At 47.2% G+C, this 18,135-nt stretch overlaps 1 protein-coding gene across 3 annotated transcripts in view; it reads right to left on the reverse strand.

Annotated features, from left to right (window-relative positions):
* Positions 1-8,242: 8,242 nt before the first annotated feature.
* Positions 8,243-18,135, reverse strand: part of LOC134957742 (very-long-chain enoyl-CoA reductase-like) — a 200,168-nt gene continuing 190,275 nt past the window's right edge. For all 3 annotated transcript variants that reach the window (XM_063939862.1, XM_063939860.1, XM_063939861.1), the window contains 4 exons: positions 13,251-13,308; positions 9,953-10,041; positions 9,132-9,177; positions 8,243-8,569 (listed from right to left, as the gene is read on the reverse strand). In XM_063939862.1, coding sequence (XP_063795932.1) covers positions 8,442-8,569; positions 9,132-9,177; positions 9,953-10,041; positions 13,251-13,308 — 321 coding nt within the window. In that variant the 3' untranslated portion in view covers positions 8,243-8,441. The remainder of the gene's footprint in view (positions 8,570-9,131; positions 9,178-9,952; positions 10,042-13,250; positions 13,309-18,135) is intronic.

Raw genomic sequence — 18,135 nt, forward strand, 5'->3', positions numbered from 1 at the left:
CTGCCATAATGTTTAAAAAAAGGTTAACTGCTTGCCATAATGTGTAAAAAATGGGGACTCTACTGCCTGTGTAAAAAAGGGGGACTATGCCTGCCTAATGTGTAAAAAAAGGGGGACTATGCCTGCCTAATGTGTAAAAAAGGGGAGCCTGCCGTAATGTATAAAAGGGGGGACTGTGCCTGCTGTAATGTGTAAAAAGGGGGACTCTGCATGCCGTAATGTGTAAAAGCAAGCTCTGCCTGCCATAAAGTGTAAAAGGGAGGTTTGTGGCCACTTCCCTTCCCCATGAAGCCACGCCCCTATATTTTTGGCGTGAGCCTACGGCGCGCACTGGCCCTGATTTGAATATGAAGGGGGGAAACGACGCCTCCGATGCTGTTGCTTGCACACAGCGCAAAAATGTCTAGTTACGGCACTGCACAGTTTCTTCCAGTAGGGAGAAACTGCTACACAGTAACTGCTGAGATATATTTATATAAACACTCTGCACAGATTTATTCGGCGGCTGTTGCAGCCCCTGTGTTGCAGTGCCAACTACTGTGTGAATGGGTGGGGTGCTAAGCACATATATACATATATAGATGTACGTAATATATGTGCTGGTATGTGTCCGAGATCAGCAGCGGCCCTGTATGGGTGGTATTCATGTGACCGCCGGTCAGCTGACCGACAGTCACATGACCTCCTCCACCAGCCCGACGGGTCACTGTCCCGATGGTCGGCATGCCGACCAACAGGGACTATTTCCACTCGTGGGTGTCCACGACACCCATAGAGTGGGAATAGAACCCGTGGCGACCGCAGGTCGCCACCGAGCCCGCAAGGGGCTTGCTGCACTCGCCCCTCCCCGCCAGTATCCCGGCGTCGGTATGCTGCCGGGATCCCAGCGTCGGTAAGCTGACCGGCGGTCAGAAGACCGCCGGTCAGCCGTACTACACCCGCCCTGTATACCACAGCCGCAGTGAAAAACCCAGGACTCGGCATTAGGCTTCCCTCTCCTAAGCCCACCTCCAGGCCCCTGTGAATTAGCCAATGAGAGTCTGGGGGTGGGCTAAGCATAGGTGATGGAACACAACACAACTATCATAGGTGCATCAGCCCATCATTTTCTGAAAACACCACTGGACCACATTCACCACAGTATAAAGTATAAAATAAAGTCATTCTAATTAAAAATAACAAATGAAAATGTAGATTTTGTAACTATTTATTTTTGTTTTACTAAGAAACCAAATGATAATAATAATAAATAAGAATTTACTTACCGATAATTCTATTTCTCATAGTCCGTAGTGGATGCTGGGGACTCCGTAAGGACCATGGGGAATAGCGGCTCCGCAGGAGACTGGGCACATCTAAAGAAAGCTTTAGGACTATCTGGTGTGCACTGGCTCCTCCCCCCATGACCCTCCTCCAAGCCTCAGTTAGGATACTGTGCCCGGACGAGCGTACACAATAAGGAAGGATTTTGAATCCCGGGTAAGACTCATACCAGCCACACCAATCACACCGTATAACCTGTGATCTGAACCCAGTTAACAGCATGATAACAGAGGAGCCTCTGAAAGATGGCTCACAACAATAATAACCCGATTTTTGTAACAATAACTATGTACAAGTATTGCAGACAATCCGCACTTGGGATGGGCGCCCAGCATCCACTACGGACTATGAGAAATAGAATTATCGGTAAGTAAATTCTTATTTTCTCTAACGTCCTAAGTGGATGCTGGGGACTCCGTAAGGACCATGGGGATTATACCAAAGCTCCCAAACGGGCGGGAGAGTGCGGATGACTCTGCAGCACCAAATGAGAGAACTCCAGGTCCTCCTCAGCCAGGATATCAATTTTGTAGAATTTTACAAACGTATTTGCTCCTGACCAAGTAGCTGCTCGGCAAAGTTGTAAAGCCGAGACCCCTCGGGCAGCCGCCCAAGATGAGCCCACCTTCCTTGTGGAGTGGGCATTTACAGATTTTTGGCTGTGGCAGGCCTGCCACAGAATGTGCAAGCTGAATTGTACTACAAATCCAACGAGCAATAGTCTGCTTAGAAGCAGGAGCACCCAGCTTGTTGGGTGCACACAGGATAAACAGCGAGTCAGATTTCCTGACTCCAGCCGTCCTGGAAACATATATTTTCAGGGCACTGACAACGTCTAGCAACTTGGAGGCCTCCAAGTCCCTAGTAGCCGCAGGCACCACCAATAGGTTGGTTCAGGTGAGACGCTGAAACCACCTTGGGGAGAAACTGAGGACGAGTCCTCAATTCCGCCCTGTCCGAATGGAAAATCAGATAAGGGCTTTTTCAGAATAAAGCCGCCAATTCTGACACGCGCCTGGCCCAGGCCAGGGCCAACAGCATGACCACTTTCCATGTGAGATATTTTAACTCCACAGATTTAAGTGGTTCAAACCAATGTGACTTTTGGAACCCAAAACTACATTGAGATCCCAAAGTGCCACTGGAGGCACAAAAGGAGGCTGTATATGCAGTACCCCTTTTACAAACGTCTGAACTTCAGGGACTGAAGCTAGTTCTTTTTGGAAGAAAATTGACAGGGCCGAAATTTGAACCTTAATGGACCCCAATTTCAGGCCCATAGACACTCCTGTTTGCAGGAAATGTAGGAATCGACCCAGTTGAATTTCCTCCGTCGGGCCTTACTGGCCTCGCACCACGCAACATATTTTCGCCAATTGCGGTGATAATGTTTTTGCGGTTACATCCTTCCTGGCTTTGATCAGGTTAGGGATGACTTCATCCGGAATGCCTTTTTTCCTTCAGGATCCGGCGTTCAACCGCCATGCCGTCAAACGCAGCCGCGGTAAGTCTTGGAACAGACAGGGTCCTTGCTGGAGCAGGTCCCTTCTTAGAGGTAGAGGCCACGGATCCTCCGTGAGCATCTCTTGAAGTTCCGGTTACCAAGTCCTTCTTGGCCAATCCGGAACCACGAATATAGTGCTTACTCCTCTCCATCTTATCAATCTCAGTACCTTGGGTATGAGAGGCAGAGGAGGGAACACATACCCTGACTGGTACACCCACGGTGTTACCAGAGCGTCTACAGCTTATTGCCTGAGGGTCCCTGGACCTGGCGCAATACCTGTCGAGTTTTTAATCATGTGGAAGACTTCTGGGTGAAGTCCCCACTCTCCCGGGTGGAGGTCGTGCTGAGGAAGTCTGCTTCCCAGTTGTCCACTCCCGGAATGAATACTGCTGACAGTGCTATCACATGATTTTCCGCCCAGCGAAGAATCCTTGCAGCTTCTGCCATTGCCCTCCTGCTTCTTGTGCCACCCTGTCTGTTTACGTGGGTGACTGCCGTGATGTTGTCCGACTGGATCAACACCGGCTGACCTTGAAGCAGAGGTCTTGCTAAGCTTAGAGCATTGTAAATGTCCCTTAGCTTCAGGATATTTATGTAAAGTGATGTCTCCAGGCTTGACCATAAGCCCTGGATATTCCTTCCCTGTGTGACTGCTCCCCAGCCTCGCAGGCTGGCATCCGTGGTCACCAGGACCCAGTCCTGAATGCCTAATCTGCGGCCCTCTAGAAGATGAGCACTCTGCAACCACCACAGGAGGGACACCCTTGTCCTTGGTGACAGGGTTATCCGCTGATGCATCTGAAGATGCGATCCGGACCATTTGTCCAGCAGGTCCCACTGGAAAGTTCTTGCGTGGAATCTGCCGAATGGGATTGCTTCGTAGGAAGCCACCATTTTACCCAGAACCCTTGTGCATTGATGCACTGAGACTTGGCTCGGTTTTAGGAGGTTCCTGACTAGCTCGGATAACTCCCTGGCTTTCTCCTCCGGGAGAAACACCTTTTTCTGGACTGTGTCCAGGATCATCCCTAGGAACAGAAGACACGTCGTCGGAACCAGGTGCGATTTTGGAATATTGAGAATCCAATCGTGCTGCCGCAACACTACCTGAGATAGTGCTACACCGACCTCCAACTGTTCCCTGGATCTTACCCTTATCAGGGAATTGTCCAAGGAAGGGATAACTAAAATTCACTTCCTTCGAAGGAATATCATCATTTCGGCCATTACCTTGGTAAAGACCCGGGGTGCCGTGTACCATCCATACGGCAGCGTCTGAACTGATAGTGACAGTTCTGTACCATAAACCTGAGGTACCCTTGGTGAGAAGGGTAAATTTTGACATGAAGGTAAGCATCCTTAATGTCCCGAGACATCATGTAGTCCCCTTCTTCCAGGTTCGCAATCACTGCTCTGAGTGACTCAATCTTGAATTTGAACCTCTGTACGTAAGTGTTCAAAGATTTTTGATTTAGAATCGGTCTCAACGAGCCGTCCGGCTTCGGTACCACAACAGTGTGGAATAATACCCCGTTCCCTGTTGCAGGAGGGGTATCTTGATTATCACCTGCTGGGAATACAGCTTGTGAATGGCTTCCAAAACTGTCTCCCTGTCAGAAGGAGACATCGGTAAAGCCGACTTTAGGAAACGGCGAGGGGGAGACGTCTCGAATTCTAATTTGTACCCCTGAGATATCACCTGAAGGATCCAGGGGTCTACTTGCGAGTGAGCCCACTGCGCGCTGAAATTCATTGAGACGGGCCCCCCACCGTGCCTGATTCTGCTTGTAAAGCCCCAGCGTATACTGAGGGCTTGGCAGAGGCGGGAGAGGGTTTCTGTTCCTGGGAACTGGCTGATTTCTGCAGCCTTTTTCCTCTCCCTCTGTCACGGGGCAGAAATGAGGAACCTTTTGCCCGCTTGTCCACGAAAAGACTGCGCCTGATAATACGGCGTCTTCTCATGTTGAGAGGCGACCTGGGGTACAAACGTGGAATTCCCAGCTGTTGCCGTGGCCACCAGGTCTGAAAGACCGACCCCAAATAACTCCTCCCTTAATAAAGCAATACTTCCAAATGCCGTTTGGAATACGCATCACCTGACCACTGACGTGTCCATAACCCTCTACTGGTAGAAATGGACAACGCGCTTAGACTTGATGCCAGTCGGCAAATATTCCGCTGTGCATCACGCATATATAAAAATGCATCTTTTAAATGCTCTATAGGCAAAAATATACTGTCCCTATCTAGGGTATCAATATTTTCAGTCAGGGAATCCGACCACGCCAACCCAGCACTGCACATCCAGGCTGAGGCGATTGCTGGTCGCAGTATAACACCAGTATGTGTGTAAATACCTTTTAGGATACCCTCCTGCTTTCTATCAGCAGGATCCTTAAGGGCGGCCATCTCAGGCGAAGGTAGAGCCCTTACAAGCGTGTGAGCGCTTTATCCCCCCTAGGGGGTGTTTCCCAACGCACCCTAACCTCTGGCGGGAAAGGATATAATGCCAATAACATTTTAGAAATTATCCGTTGTTATCGGGGGAAACCCACGCATCATCACACACCTCATTTAATTTCTCAGATTCAGGAAAACTACAGGTAGTTTTTCCTCACCGAACATAATACCCCTTTTTTGGTGGTACTCGTATTATCAGAAATGTGTAAAACATTTTTCATTGCCTCAATCATGTAACGTGTGGCCCTACTGGAAGTCACATTCGTCTCTTCACCGTCGACACTGGAGTCAGTATCCGTGTCGGCGTCTATATCTGCCATCTGAGGTAACGGGCGCTTTAGAGCCCCTGACGGCCTATGAGACGTCTGGACAGGCACAAGCTGAGAAGCCGGCTGTCTCATGTCAACCACTGTCTTTTATACAGAGCTGACACTGTCACGTAATTCCTTACAACAGTTCATCCACTCAGGTGTCGACCCCCTAGGGGGTGACATCACTATTACAGGCAATCTGCTCCGTCTCCACATCATTTTTCTCCTCATACATGTCGACACAAAAGTACCGACATACAGCACACACACAGGGAATGCTCTGATAGAGGACAGGACCCCACTAGCCCTTTGGGGAGACAGAGGGAGAGTTTGCCAGCACACACCAGAGCGCTATATATATACAGGGATAACCTTATATAAGTGTTTTTCCCCTTATAGCTGCTGTATAGTTAATACTGCGCCTAATTAGTGCCCCCCTCTCTTTTTTTTAACCCTTTCTGTAGTGTAGTGACTGCAGGGGAGAGACAGGGAGCTTCCCTCCAACGGAGCTGTGAGGGAAAATGGCGCCAGTGTGCTGAGGAGATAGGCTCCGCCCCTTTTTCGCGGACTTTTCTCCTGCTTTTTTATGGATTCTGGCAGGGGTTAAATGCATCCATATAGCCCAGGAGCTATATGTGATGCATTTTTTTGCCATCCAAGGTGTTTTTATTGCGTCTCAGGGCGCCCCCCCCCCAGCGCCCTGCACCCTCAGTGACCAAAGTGTGAAGTGTGCTGAGAGCAATGGCGCACAGCTGCAGTGCTGTGCGCTACCTTGTTGAAGACAGGACGTCTTCTGCCGCCGATTTTCCGGACCTCTTCTGCCTTCTGGCTCTGTAAGGGGGCCGGCGGCGCGGCTCTGGGACCCATCCAAGCTGGGCCTGTGATCGTCCCTCTGGAGCTAATGTCCAGTAGCCTAAAAAGCCCAATCCACTCTGCATGCAGGTGAGTTCGCTTCTTCTCCCCTTAGTCCCTCGATGCAGTGAGCCTGTTGCCAGCAGGTCTCACTGAAAATAAAAAACCTAATCTAAAACTTTCACTAAGAAGCTCAGGAGAGCCCCTAGTGTGCACCCTTCTCGTTCGGGCACAGAGATCTAACTGAGGCTTGGAGGAGGGTCATGGGGGGAGGAGCCAGTGCACACCAGATAGTCCTAAAGCTTTCTTTAGATGTGCCCAGTCTCCTGCGGAGCCGCTATTCCCCATGGTCCTTACGGAGTCCCCAGCATCCACTTAGGACGTTAGAGAAATAATAATTATTATTATTATTATTATTATTATTATTATAATTAATAATGTAAAAAAATTAAATCTGGAATTTGGAACACAGCAGACAACCTGGCTAATGTGCATTCTATAAGAAGCTTTAGTGAAGGCATGACCAATGCGCAGTAAGACATCTCATTTTTAATTGAATTAACCTGTAAATGACTTGAGTGTGCCTTTTACAACAAGCAAACACATGAGCTTCTATTACCTTAGAGCAGTGGTTCTCAAACCCGGTCACGTTTTCCAGGTCATGCAGCAGGTGCACAGGTGTACTCATTACTCACTGACACATTTTAAAAGAGCAACAGGTGGAGCTTATTATTTCACTTGCGATTCAATGAGGAGACCTGGAAAACTTGAACTGTTTGGGGGCCTGAGGACCGAATTTGAGAACCTATGCCTTAGAGCAGAGTTCCCAAACTCTGCCATTACAGTCCAGGTCCTAAGGATACCCATGCTTAAGTCCAGAGGGTTAAATTAAATTAACTGAGGTACTACTTAAATCAACTGTGCTCAAGCATGGATATCCTTAAAACCTGGACTGTAATGGCAGAGGTTGGGAAACTCTGCCTTAAGCCGGGTGCACACTATGCAATAATTCGTACATATCGTTTCCGAGGTGGATCGGAAACAATATATCAGCTACATTGCTCAGTGTGAACCAGCGATCACGCGCTCCTGTGGGTCAATCTGTCAGGTGCGCTGCATGCCCAATGGGATGTCCCAGGGCACAATGTTATGCATTGTAAATGCGGCGGGTAACGATACATCGTGCAGTGTGTATGGACGCCGGGATTTATCGTGCTGTCTCTGGGTACACACATCACTTAGGGGGACATTTACTAAGCAGTGATAAGCGCAGAGAAGTGAGCCAGTGGAGAAGTTGCCCATGGCAACCAATCAGCACTGAAGTAACATCTATAATTTGCATTCTATAAAATTATACAGAGCTGCTGATTGGTTGTCATAGGCAGCTTCTCCACTGGACCACTTCTCCACTTTTATCACTGCTTAGTACATGTCCCCCTTAGTGCAGTGGTTCTCAAAGTTGGTCATCAGGATCCCAAACAGGTGCACAGGTGTATTCATTACTCACTGACCCATATTAAAATATCCACAGGTGGAGTTTATTATTTCACTTGTGATTCTCTAAGGGCAGCTGGAAAATATGCACCGCGTGGGGTCCTGAAGACCGAGTTTGAGAACCTGTGGTTTAGTGCATACCCAGCGTTAGTAATGGTAAACAGTAAAACCTAAACCAGTCAAAAGCCTTTCCTTAAAAAAATAGGTTACATCTGGACATATCTACTGTATTTGTGCAAGTGAATTAAGTAATAGCAATGTCACTGCAAAGAGGAATTCATGGACCATTATAAAAAATGTTTGATGTTACTTTAATAATTTATAAATGCTGCATATTCAAATAATGGAAGTTCCGGCTGCTTAAATCTGCAGAAAGAGCCATACAAAATCTATTTTAAAAATGTAATGCCTTTGATTACATTTATATTTCTTACATATTATAGTATCAAATAGTAAAATGTAATACAAATGTTCTCTTTGTTGCCCATCTGTCCTCACAGCAGTAAGGGGATGATTGACATCCGTAGTCTAGGATAGTCTTTGAAGTCCTTAATATATCGATAATGTTTCTCCCTTGCCCAAATTGTCATCTGAATGAAACCAATCAGGGTAAATAGTCCAACTGTGGGGACAAAGCAGAGTTGGTTTCAGGTCAGGATACAGATATTTACGGACTAACGCCACAGATGGCCGGAGTCAGAGATGTGAGCAAATGCACTCGCAGCCGTACGCAGGGACTGATAATAAGCTAATGTCGCAGCCATAGGGACTTGTATGTAGATCCCAGCATAAAAAGACGCAGTATCAGTCGCAGCGCAATTGATTATTGAGTAGCCCTGTGGTTGGGCAGCATGGCTGCAGGAAGTAAGATGCCGGAAACACCGTAGTTGCATACAGAATTGCAGTTGCAGCCTCAAACATGTCCCCAAAATGGTTGCAATATGCCTGCGTTTTTACCGCCACTGACCGTCACCTCCCTCTAACCGTCCCTGACTGTCAATCACTTTGCAAATAAATCCTCTCTGCGACCGCCATTGCAGAACCATAGTGGGACATGCGCAGTGCGCCTTAAACACAAGTCATGTGCAGACCACGATAATCGCTCAACAGCGCAAAATACTGGGGTTGCGTCCATCTCTGAATCACTCCCCAGTGCAGTGTGAGGTCTGGGAAATATGTCTCACCTGGGAAACACTGGGTCATCACAGTGAGACTAATCCAGCTACCCACCTAGAAGACATCATTACATTACACTGTAGGACATTACACACCACACAGCATCACAGTATACAGTACATGTGTATATTCTAGCTGCCAACGCTTAGTCATATGGAGGCCACAGAAGGTCCAGCACTACTCTATCCGATACCCCATGTATTTATACTTAGATTAGATAATACAGGGACTTTTATATAAATACTATATAAAATATATAAAACATGGTTTTATATAATAAATTATTTAATAAAAAAAACATTCTAAATAAAGGCGACTTAGCATACACTTACAGAATAATTATAGCATCAGCCATTTTGTTGCCATTAAGGATCATTAGTCAATAGTGCATGCAACTGAGGCTCTAAGATGGTCACATCAATCATACAGTAGGTTGGAACTATGACAAGTATCAAAAGTGTATTTTTGAATGATCTTTATTTAAAGTGCATACCAATTGGGCGAAACCAATGCTCCAGAGACAGCAGCCCATAATTTCCCTTGGAGTCAGTGACATCACTCATGTACTCTAAAAGGGGTACTGGGTAGAGGCATCCAGCTTGTTGGCTGAACTAATATTCCAATACAGCTTATCTACTTATCTGTGAGGTACTATGCAGAGTTGCTAGTGAGTCAATTGGCTGAATTCTCAAATTCGTTTAACCAAAAATGGCTGCCTCTTACACACTGTGCTAAAGGACAATCTTATTATACATATCATACAGATATAGGCAAAAAATAACACTTCAATTTTTATTTTTATTTTGCATGATCAGCTGCAAACACCTACCTCATAAGTGTAGTTAGGACATGACACAAAGAAAAACAGCCAAGTAAAAGGATTTCGTGTTGGGAAGGGAAACCTCCGCGATCTGGAACCTAACAGGCCAAAAACAAGTGAAAAATAATTTATAGCAATTACTGTACCTATTCACTACCATCTTAGGCATGGATACCCGCAGAAACACACAGAAAACAGCACAGGTGGTGTATAAATCAGGAAAAGTGTGGCTGTACATATTTTCTTTTTGATGTTTTTTTTTTTAGTCTACTACATATATACGAGTGTTGTTATCATCATCATCATCAACAACACACATTTGCATCAGTCCTATCCTTGGTACTGAAGATTTGGCTGAAGTTAGACTCTGGATATGGTCACCTCTGAATAAGCGACACTTCCATTACCAAGCCCGCGACTGACTTTTCCTACGTGCAAACCTGTTGCAGCCTGGAACACCCATTCAGCAGCATATGGCTCTAAATTGCATTTGCAGACCCAAATGCAAGGGCAGCCTGCTTAAAACAGCTATATCCATACGCCTGCAGAACTGCATGCTCCCCTGAATCAGGTACCCCAGTGTACAGTTCCACTATGGAAACATAACAACTGGACCTACCCTGATTGTACTGGGGTTACTGGAGTAGCAGTGCACCTGCTGGAGGAGAGTTACAGAATGTTACTAGTCACACTGCTGTAGGGGGTACAGCCTCAGAAGTGTCCTAAGGTGTAATGTATAAACTAACTAACTACGAATGCCTAAAAACACTATAATGTTCTGTGTTCCTTCTTTTACCACCATACTATCTATGAGCAGCAGCACCAGGATGTCAGTAAATGAATTGGTTCACTTGATCCCTACTGGAGCAGCAGCTGTTCTGAGGGGATGCTTGGAATGCTCTGAGACAGACTTCCATTATGGTCAGGAGAAACTGTATATCTCTGGGGCATTGTTCACACTGGACCTGATACTGGATCGTAGGCAATGCCGATATTTGTGCAAGTGATCAATGTTTTTCCACTGCGCATGCGGCTAAATCGCTATAAAGTTCCACAGCGCCTGTATCTCATGTGTGCACACACAGACACAGCTGTGATTGAGATACCGGCCTCAGTACTGTATTGGAAATGTATCGGGCGTTCCTAGGCAGTGACTGGGAGACACGGAGATGTGCTGTCTTATGGGCGTGTTATGGCATTGTGGCGGGCATGTCGCAGAAGTGGCTGCAAACTCAGATGCTTAATCACTTCCATTGGTGGCCTTACTCTGATGGGGATTCTGCACCTAGCACGGGGCAGGTGCAGGTTTCCATGGTGCATCTGATGGTACTGTAGCATGTAAAGATGCACCAAGGCAGAAACAGTGAGTGTTCCAGTGCAGGTATATTCAGATGCCACTTGTACACCAGGGAAGGGGCTGATACTAGCACTAGCATAAGTCACAGACGTGATTACAGCAAAAGACGCTAAAGAGGCTGCAGCGGTGTGTGACTCTGATTCAGCCCCACTGTAACCAGCACTTGCCTCTCTCTAATGGGTGATATAAGAGATGTAACTGTTTGCATACATTTGCTTATGTGAGAGCTTTCACTGAATATCATGCATCTGATCATCACCCCTCAGACAGTGTGTAAAGATGAAAGGTTGGCTCCCTGCATGCACTCTCTCCATCTATTGAACCTGTTCATAGCATTTCATCCTCTGTAATTTAATAATAATAAAATGCAATATACTGTAGATTTATGTGGTTGGGTACGAAATGGCGGCACTGGCTATGACAGCATGACTTTGCCTGACATACTAAGTAACCTCAGGGTTACTGAGATGTCCGATGGTCATGCAGTTTATTCAATGCTGTGTCTTCAGACCAAGCAGCAGACCACAGATGTCGGAAGTGGGCATCTTTGGACATAGCAGCGGATGAGAAGCCGATAGTGGCATATTTTTTACTTAAGCCGCCTCCTGTAGCTTTTACAGAATTTTGTCAGTCGCTGTCTTCAAAGACGCAGCAGCAGTGCTACAGCATTCATCTCTGAGTCACAAGGGAAGGACTCTGTAGCGGCATTTGCATAAAGTCTCAGGGAGGAGTACGCCAATAGATGCTGCTGCGTGTGCTTCTGTGTGTGACTCATTCATGAAGCAGTGAAAAGAGTGGAGAAGTGAGCCAGTGGAGAAGTTGCCCATGACAACCAATCAGCATTGAAGAAACATTTATGAAGCGCATTCTTTAAAATTCTACGTAGCAGCTGATTGGGTGCCATGGACAACTTCTCCACTGGCTCACTTCTCCACTCTTTTCACTGATTCATGAATGAGTCACACATGAATAGACCTCACTGTCTTCTAACCAGCACTACAGAACTCACTGGCTCAACCTCTACCACAGTGATTCAGAACCTCAGTCCTCAGACACACTAACTAGCGATATCATGCTTGAGCACAGATGGTTAAATCAAAATAACTGAGGTACTAAATAAGTCACCTGTGCTCAAGTATGGATATCCTTAATACCCGGACTGTTATTGTGCCTTGAGGACCATGGTTGGGAACCCCTGCACTACTATGTCACATATAACTCATGTATAAAATAAATACATTATATTTAATACTTTAGAATTGTACCAGTTATTCAGTTTATCCTACAATGTTTTTTTTTTACTCTGATTGTATACATTAATAAAAAAATAACATTATTATAAAGCAAGGGGCAGCCTGACAGCCCATTAGACTGTGACCCTAGGGCCATGTCTGTAATGCCTTCCCACAGATCTGGTCCTGTCTATGACCTGGTTGCAAGCAGGCGATTTTTGCAGTGCTGCGGCCAAGTAATCGTCACCTACAGGGGGAGGGGGTAATCGCTGTGCAGGGGTGCAAACGGATGTGCAGAGAGCTGCACAAACAAAAGTTTGTGCAGTCTCTGCACAGCCCAGGACTTACTCAGCCGCTGCGACGATCCAGACCGATGCTGACGTCTGAAACCCTCCTTTCCGAACGGCCGGGCACGCCTGCGTTCTCCCGGACACTCCTTAAAAATGGTCAGTTGCCACCCACATACGGCCTCTCCCTGTCAATCTTCTTGCGATCGCCGGTGCGATCGCTTTCTTCATAATATCCGCCGCTGTCCAGCTATTCCGTCGCTGGTGGCATACGCATGCGCAGTTCAGACCCGATCGCACCGCTGCAAAAGAAGCTAGCGTGCGATCGGGTCTGAAATCTGAATGAGGCCCTATTTGTTCTCTAATTGCAGTCAGCATCCAAACCAACTCGCCTCTTCAACCAAGTGGAGTAAATCACAAAAGGTAAGTACCGTCTAGTCTCAGATTACTCAGTGCTACATGGATGGAGAAATTACCAGTTTCACACATCTGTAAAGAAGAGAAAACTAATTAACAATGTATAAGGTATTCAGCTGTAGATGCAAGTGTGAGTAGCAAGAATAACTAAGCTAGATGCTACATACAGACAGTGGGATCTCCTATACTGGATAACACCTAGCAACTGTGCAGTGAGAGATGAAGGGAGCCTCCCCTCACATCTCTCACTGGCTGCTAGGGATGAGCTGGAGGGACCTGCCAAACCAAACACATGCGGACCCTGGCTTCATGCAGGCTGCTGGGAACCCTCTGGCCCTGGAGGGTGGGCATAACCTTGGGGCTGACCAGCAGCAATGAGAGCCCTGGGCAGGAGATGTACCGGACACCCTGCTACTACCACAGACAGACTTCACCATCTGCAGGAGCTCCAATTACACTGGCAGCGCTGAGCTGCTTCAGCAGATGGTCAGCAGGACACGTATATTGAGAGGAGGGGTGTCACAACTGAGGGCCTGAGCTGACGGGAGGCAGCCTCAGTTGTAGGGGCTGAGATGTACCGGAACCTGGGCGGTTGTATCAGACCCCTGGACATGTAAGTAACATGAATAATAACTGCCCGAAGGCGTGACCACGACAACTTAGATAAAAGTCAATGATGTTTATTATGACAACTCCGCATCACAGCAGCAATAAAAGAAAACGTAAAAGTCAGCAAAGAATAAATACAGTTCCTGAGTACTACAGCATGGCAGGAGCCACAGGGCACTGGTAGTGTGAGATAGTTCTTATGATCTTCTAGATGGAAAGTCCTTACCAGGCCCGGCTGTAGCAATGGAGATAACCCAGGATTGTACCAGCTGGTGTTCCAGGAAGAGCTGGGTTGCTGAAGGTAAAACAGCTGCTGTGGATACTGGCTGGAACCAGACTGTTGTTAGCACGGAGTGGATACTGGCTGGAACCAGTTAAATAATAAATGAACTTTGGGAGCGATGAAATGTGAACTGAAATGTAGAACTTGAGAGCGGAGAAATAATAATTCCGGTGGAGAGTGGTAAAGTGTAGAAAGGACACCGGCCCTTTAAGGGAAGCTGTATTCTGCTGGAAGCTGAGGCTGGAAGCAGGTAGTGTTGTAGCTGGAAACAGATGAATCCACAATGGATTGGAGAGTCAGGCTACACCGCAGGTGGAATGCTGGTGCGGGTCTCTATGGTGGAAGTCTTGAGACAGGAGCTGGAACCTGGAAGACAATCATAGAAGAGAGACAAACAGGAACTAGGTTTGACAACCAAAGCACTGACGTCTTCCTTGCTCAGGCACAGCTTACTTATACCTGCAGCAAGGAAGGGGTTGGCTAGGCAATTATGCAAATCAACAATACAAACAGCAGATTGGTGGAAATGATCAGATGACAGAATCCAAGATGGCTGCGCCCATGCAGACACTTGGAGGGAAGTTTGGTTTGTAATCCATGTGGTCTGGGAAACAGTAATGGCGGCGCCGGCCACCGGAGACAGGAGACGCCAGGCTGATAGATGCACATTTAACCACGCGGGCACAGCGGAGGCCGCGGCTGATGAAAACACCACTCTGACACTCTGCATGTGGAAACTCAGGAACAGCGGAATCTGGTCCTGGAACGCTGAGCCCGCCTTAGGAGGCATCTGAAGGGTAAGTAATGGCGTCCAGATACCCGGATCGTGACAGCACCCCCCCCTTTAGGAGTGGCCCCAGGACACTTCTTAGGCTTTAAAGGAAACTTTGCGTGGAAATTTCGGACCAAGGCAGGAGCATGGACGTCAGAGGCATTGGTCCAAGAGCGTTCTTCAGGACCATAGCCCTTCCAGTCAATGAGATACTGAAGTTGACCGTAACGGTGACGTGAGTCCAGGATCTTGGCCACTTCATACTCAACGCCTCGTTGAGTTTGGACTTTCGGAGTTGGTGGAAGTGAGGAATGAAACCGATTCAAGATTAGCGGTTTCAACAGGGAAACATGGAATGTCCTGGGTATTTTTAAGAAGGGAGGTAACTGGAGTCTGTAAGCAACAGGATTGATGACTTGATCAATTTTAAAAGGACCGATGTAGCGAGGTGCAAACTTCATACTGGGAACTCTTAACCTCAAATTCTTCGTGGATAACCATACCCGATCACCCACCTTGAGAGCAGGAACTGCTCGACGCTTCTTATCCGCAAACTTCTTGTACCTGAACGATGCCTTGAGCAGAGCTGATCGTACGCTCTTCCAGATATTGGCAAACTGATGCAAGGTGATATCCACTGCGGGAACAGAAGTTGCTGGAAGCGGTTGGAACTCAGGGACTTTAGGGTGGAATCCAAAGTTGGTGAAGAATGGTGTTGAAGAAGATGAAGAATGATACTGGTTGTTATGACAGAACTCGGCCCAGGGAAGTAATTGAACCCAGTCATCTTGAGAGGAGGACACATAGATGCGGAGGAAGGCCTCCAAGTCCTGATTCACCCTCTCAGTTTGACCATTGGTCTGAGGATGGTAAGCCGTGGAAAACTTTAACTTGACTTGGAGGACTTGACATAAACTTCGCCAGAATTTGGCTGTGAATTGAACTCCTCGATCTGAGATAATTTCTTCTGGAAGACCGTGGAGTCGAAAGATCTCTTGTATGAATACTTGAGCCAACTTGGAAGCTGACGGAAGACCGGTGAGAGGAATGAAGTGTGCCATCTTGGTGAACCGGTCAACTACCACCCAGATGGTATTGAACTTGTTGCACATGGGCAAATCTGTAATAAAATCCATCGACAAATGGGTCCATGGTCGACGGGGAACAGATAGTGGAACCAGTTGCCCCGCAGGCGACTGGCGGGATACTTTATGTTGAGCACACTTTGGGCAAGATGCAATAAACTCCAAAACGTCCTTTTTCAGAGTTGGCCACCAATAGGACCTAGAGATAAACTCCAGGGTTTTTTGGATACCTGTATGTCCGGCAAAACGGGAAGCATGGGCCCAATGCATGAGCTTCTTCCTTAGTGTCGGCTTCACAAAACTTTTCCCTGATGGGGGCGTAGAGTCCATCCCTACCGTGGAGAATGCCAACGGATTTATAATGGGATGCTTGTCTGAAGACTCTGACTCATTTTCTTGCTCCCATGAGCGGGAAAGGGCATCGGCCTTGCGATTCTGAGAGCCCGGACAGAACTGGAGTTTAAAGTCGAACCTGGAAAAGAAAAGTGCCCATCTGGCCTGACGAGGGTTGAGACATTGTGCGCCTTTTAGATATAGAAGGTTCTTGTGGTCTGTAAGGATGGTGATTGAATGAGAAGCTCCCTCCAACAGATATCTCCACTCCTCTAGAGCGAGCTTGATGGCTAGCAACTCCTGGTCGCCAATGGCATAGTTGCGCTCCGCTGGGGAGAACTTCCGTGAGAAGAAACTGCAAGGATGTAAATGACCATCTTTAGCCCTCTGAGATAACACCGCTCCTACTCCAACGGAGGAGGCATCCACCTCTAAGATGAAAGGAGAGTCGACGTCAGGCTGTTTCAGGACAGGTGCAGAGATGAACCTCTGTTTTAAAAGATGAAAAGCTTGCATGGCTTCTTCAGACCACTTGGACGGGTTAGCACCCTTCTTGGTGAAAGCAGTAATAGGCGCCACAATGGTGGAAAAGTCTCGTATAAACTTTCGGTAATAATTGGCGAACCCTAAGAACCTCTGGACCCCTTTGAGGGTTAAGGGTACTGGCCAATTCTGGATTGCTTGTAGTTTCTCAGGATCCATCTCTAGTCCGGAACCGGACACAATGTACCCTAGAAACGGAATGGACTTGACTTCAAAGACGCATTTCTCTAATTTGCAGTAGAGATGATTGACACGGAGACGGGACAGAACCTCCTTTACCCAGAAACGATGTTCCTCTAAATTGTTGGCAAAAATGAGGATATCATCTAGATAGACCACGACATGACGGTATAGAATGTCTCTGAAGATCTCATTGACGAAATGCTGGAAGACAGCTGGAGCATTGCTCAATCCGAAGGGCATGACGAGGTACTCATAATGTCCGTCACGGGTGTTAAATGCGGTCTTCCACTCGTCACCCTCACGGATCCGGATGAGATTGTATGCACCTCTCAGGTCCAGCTTTGTAAAGATGGTAGCTCCGCTAACTCTGTCAAAGAGCTCAGTAATCAGGGGTAAAGGATAGCGGTTCTTGATGGTAATGTCGTTCAAACCTCTGTAGTCGATGCACGGCCGCAGACCACCATCTTTCTTCTTTACAAAAAAGAAGCCTGCGCCGGCTGGAGAAGAAGAAGGTCGAATGAACCCCTTTGCTAGGTTCTCTTTTATGTATTCCTCCATAGAATGCGTCTCGGGGAGAGACAACGGATAAGTTCGGCCTCGAGGTGGAACCTTCCCTGGAACGAGATCAATCGGGCAGTCCCATTCTCTATGAGGGGGAAGGATATCAGCAGAAGCTTTACTGAACACATCCGTGAAATCTTGATATGGAGGAGGTGGAACATCAGACGACCTGGGGGAGGAGGAACAGACAGGCAACACTTTAAACAAACATGTCTTAGTACAGGAGGAACCCCATGCCAGGATTTGCGTAGTCGTCCAATCAATTGTAGGATTGTGAAGACGGAGCCATGGAAGGCCCAGGACCACAGGATGTGTGGCTCTTGGAATCACTAAAAGTGAAATAAGTTCGGAATGAAGAACTCCCACTCTCAGACGAACTGGTAGAGTCCTTAGAGAAATAACTGTATCAAAAATTTTACTGCCATCCACAGCAGTTAAGGAAAAGGACGAAGGAAGTCTCTCGGTGGGTAGGGACCACCGTTTAACATAGGCTTCGGTAATAAAGTTCCCAGCTGCTCCGGAATCCAGGA

The sequence above is a fragment of the Pseudophryne corroboree genome, chromosome 9 (assembly GCF_028390025.1).
Source record: "Pseudophryne corroboree isolate aPseCor3 chromosome 9, aPseCor3.hap2, whole genome shotgun sequence".
Lineage (NCBI taxonomy): Eukaryota > Metazoa > Chordata > Amphibia > Anura > Myobatrachidae > Pseudophryne > Pseudophryne corroboree.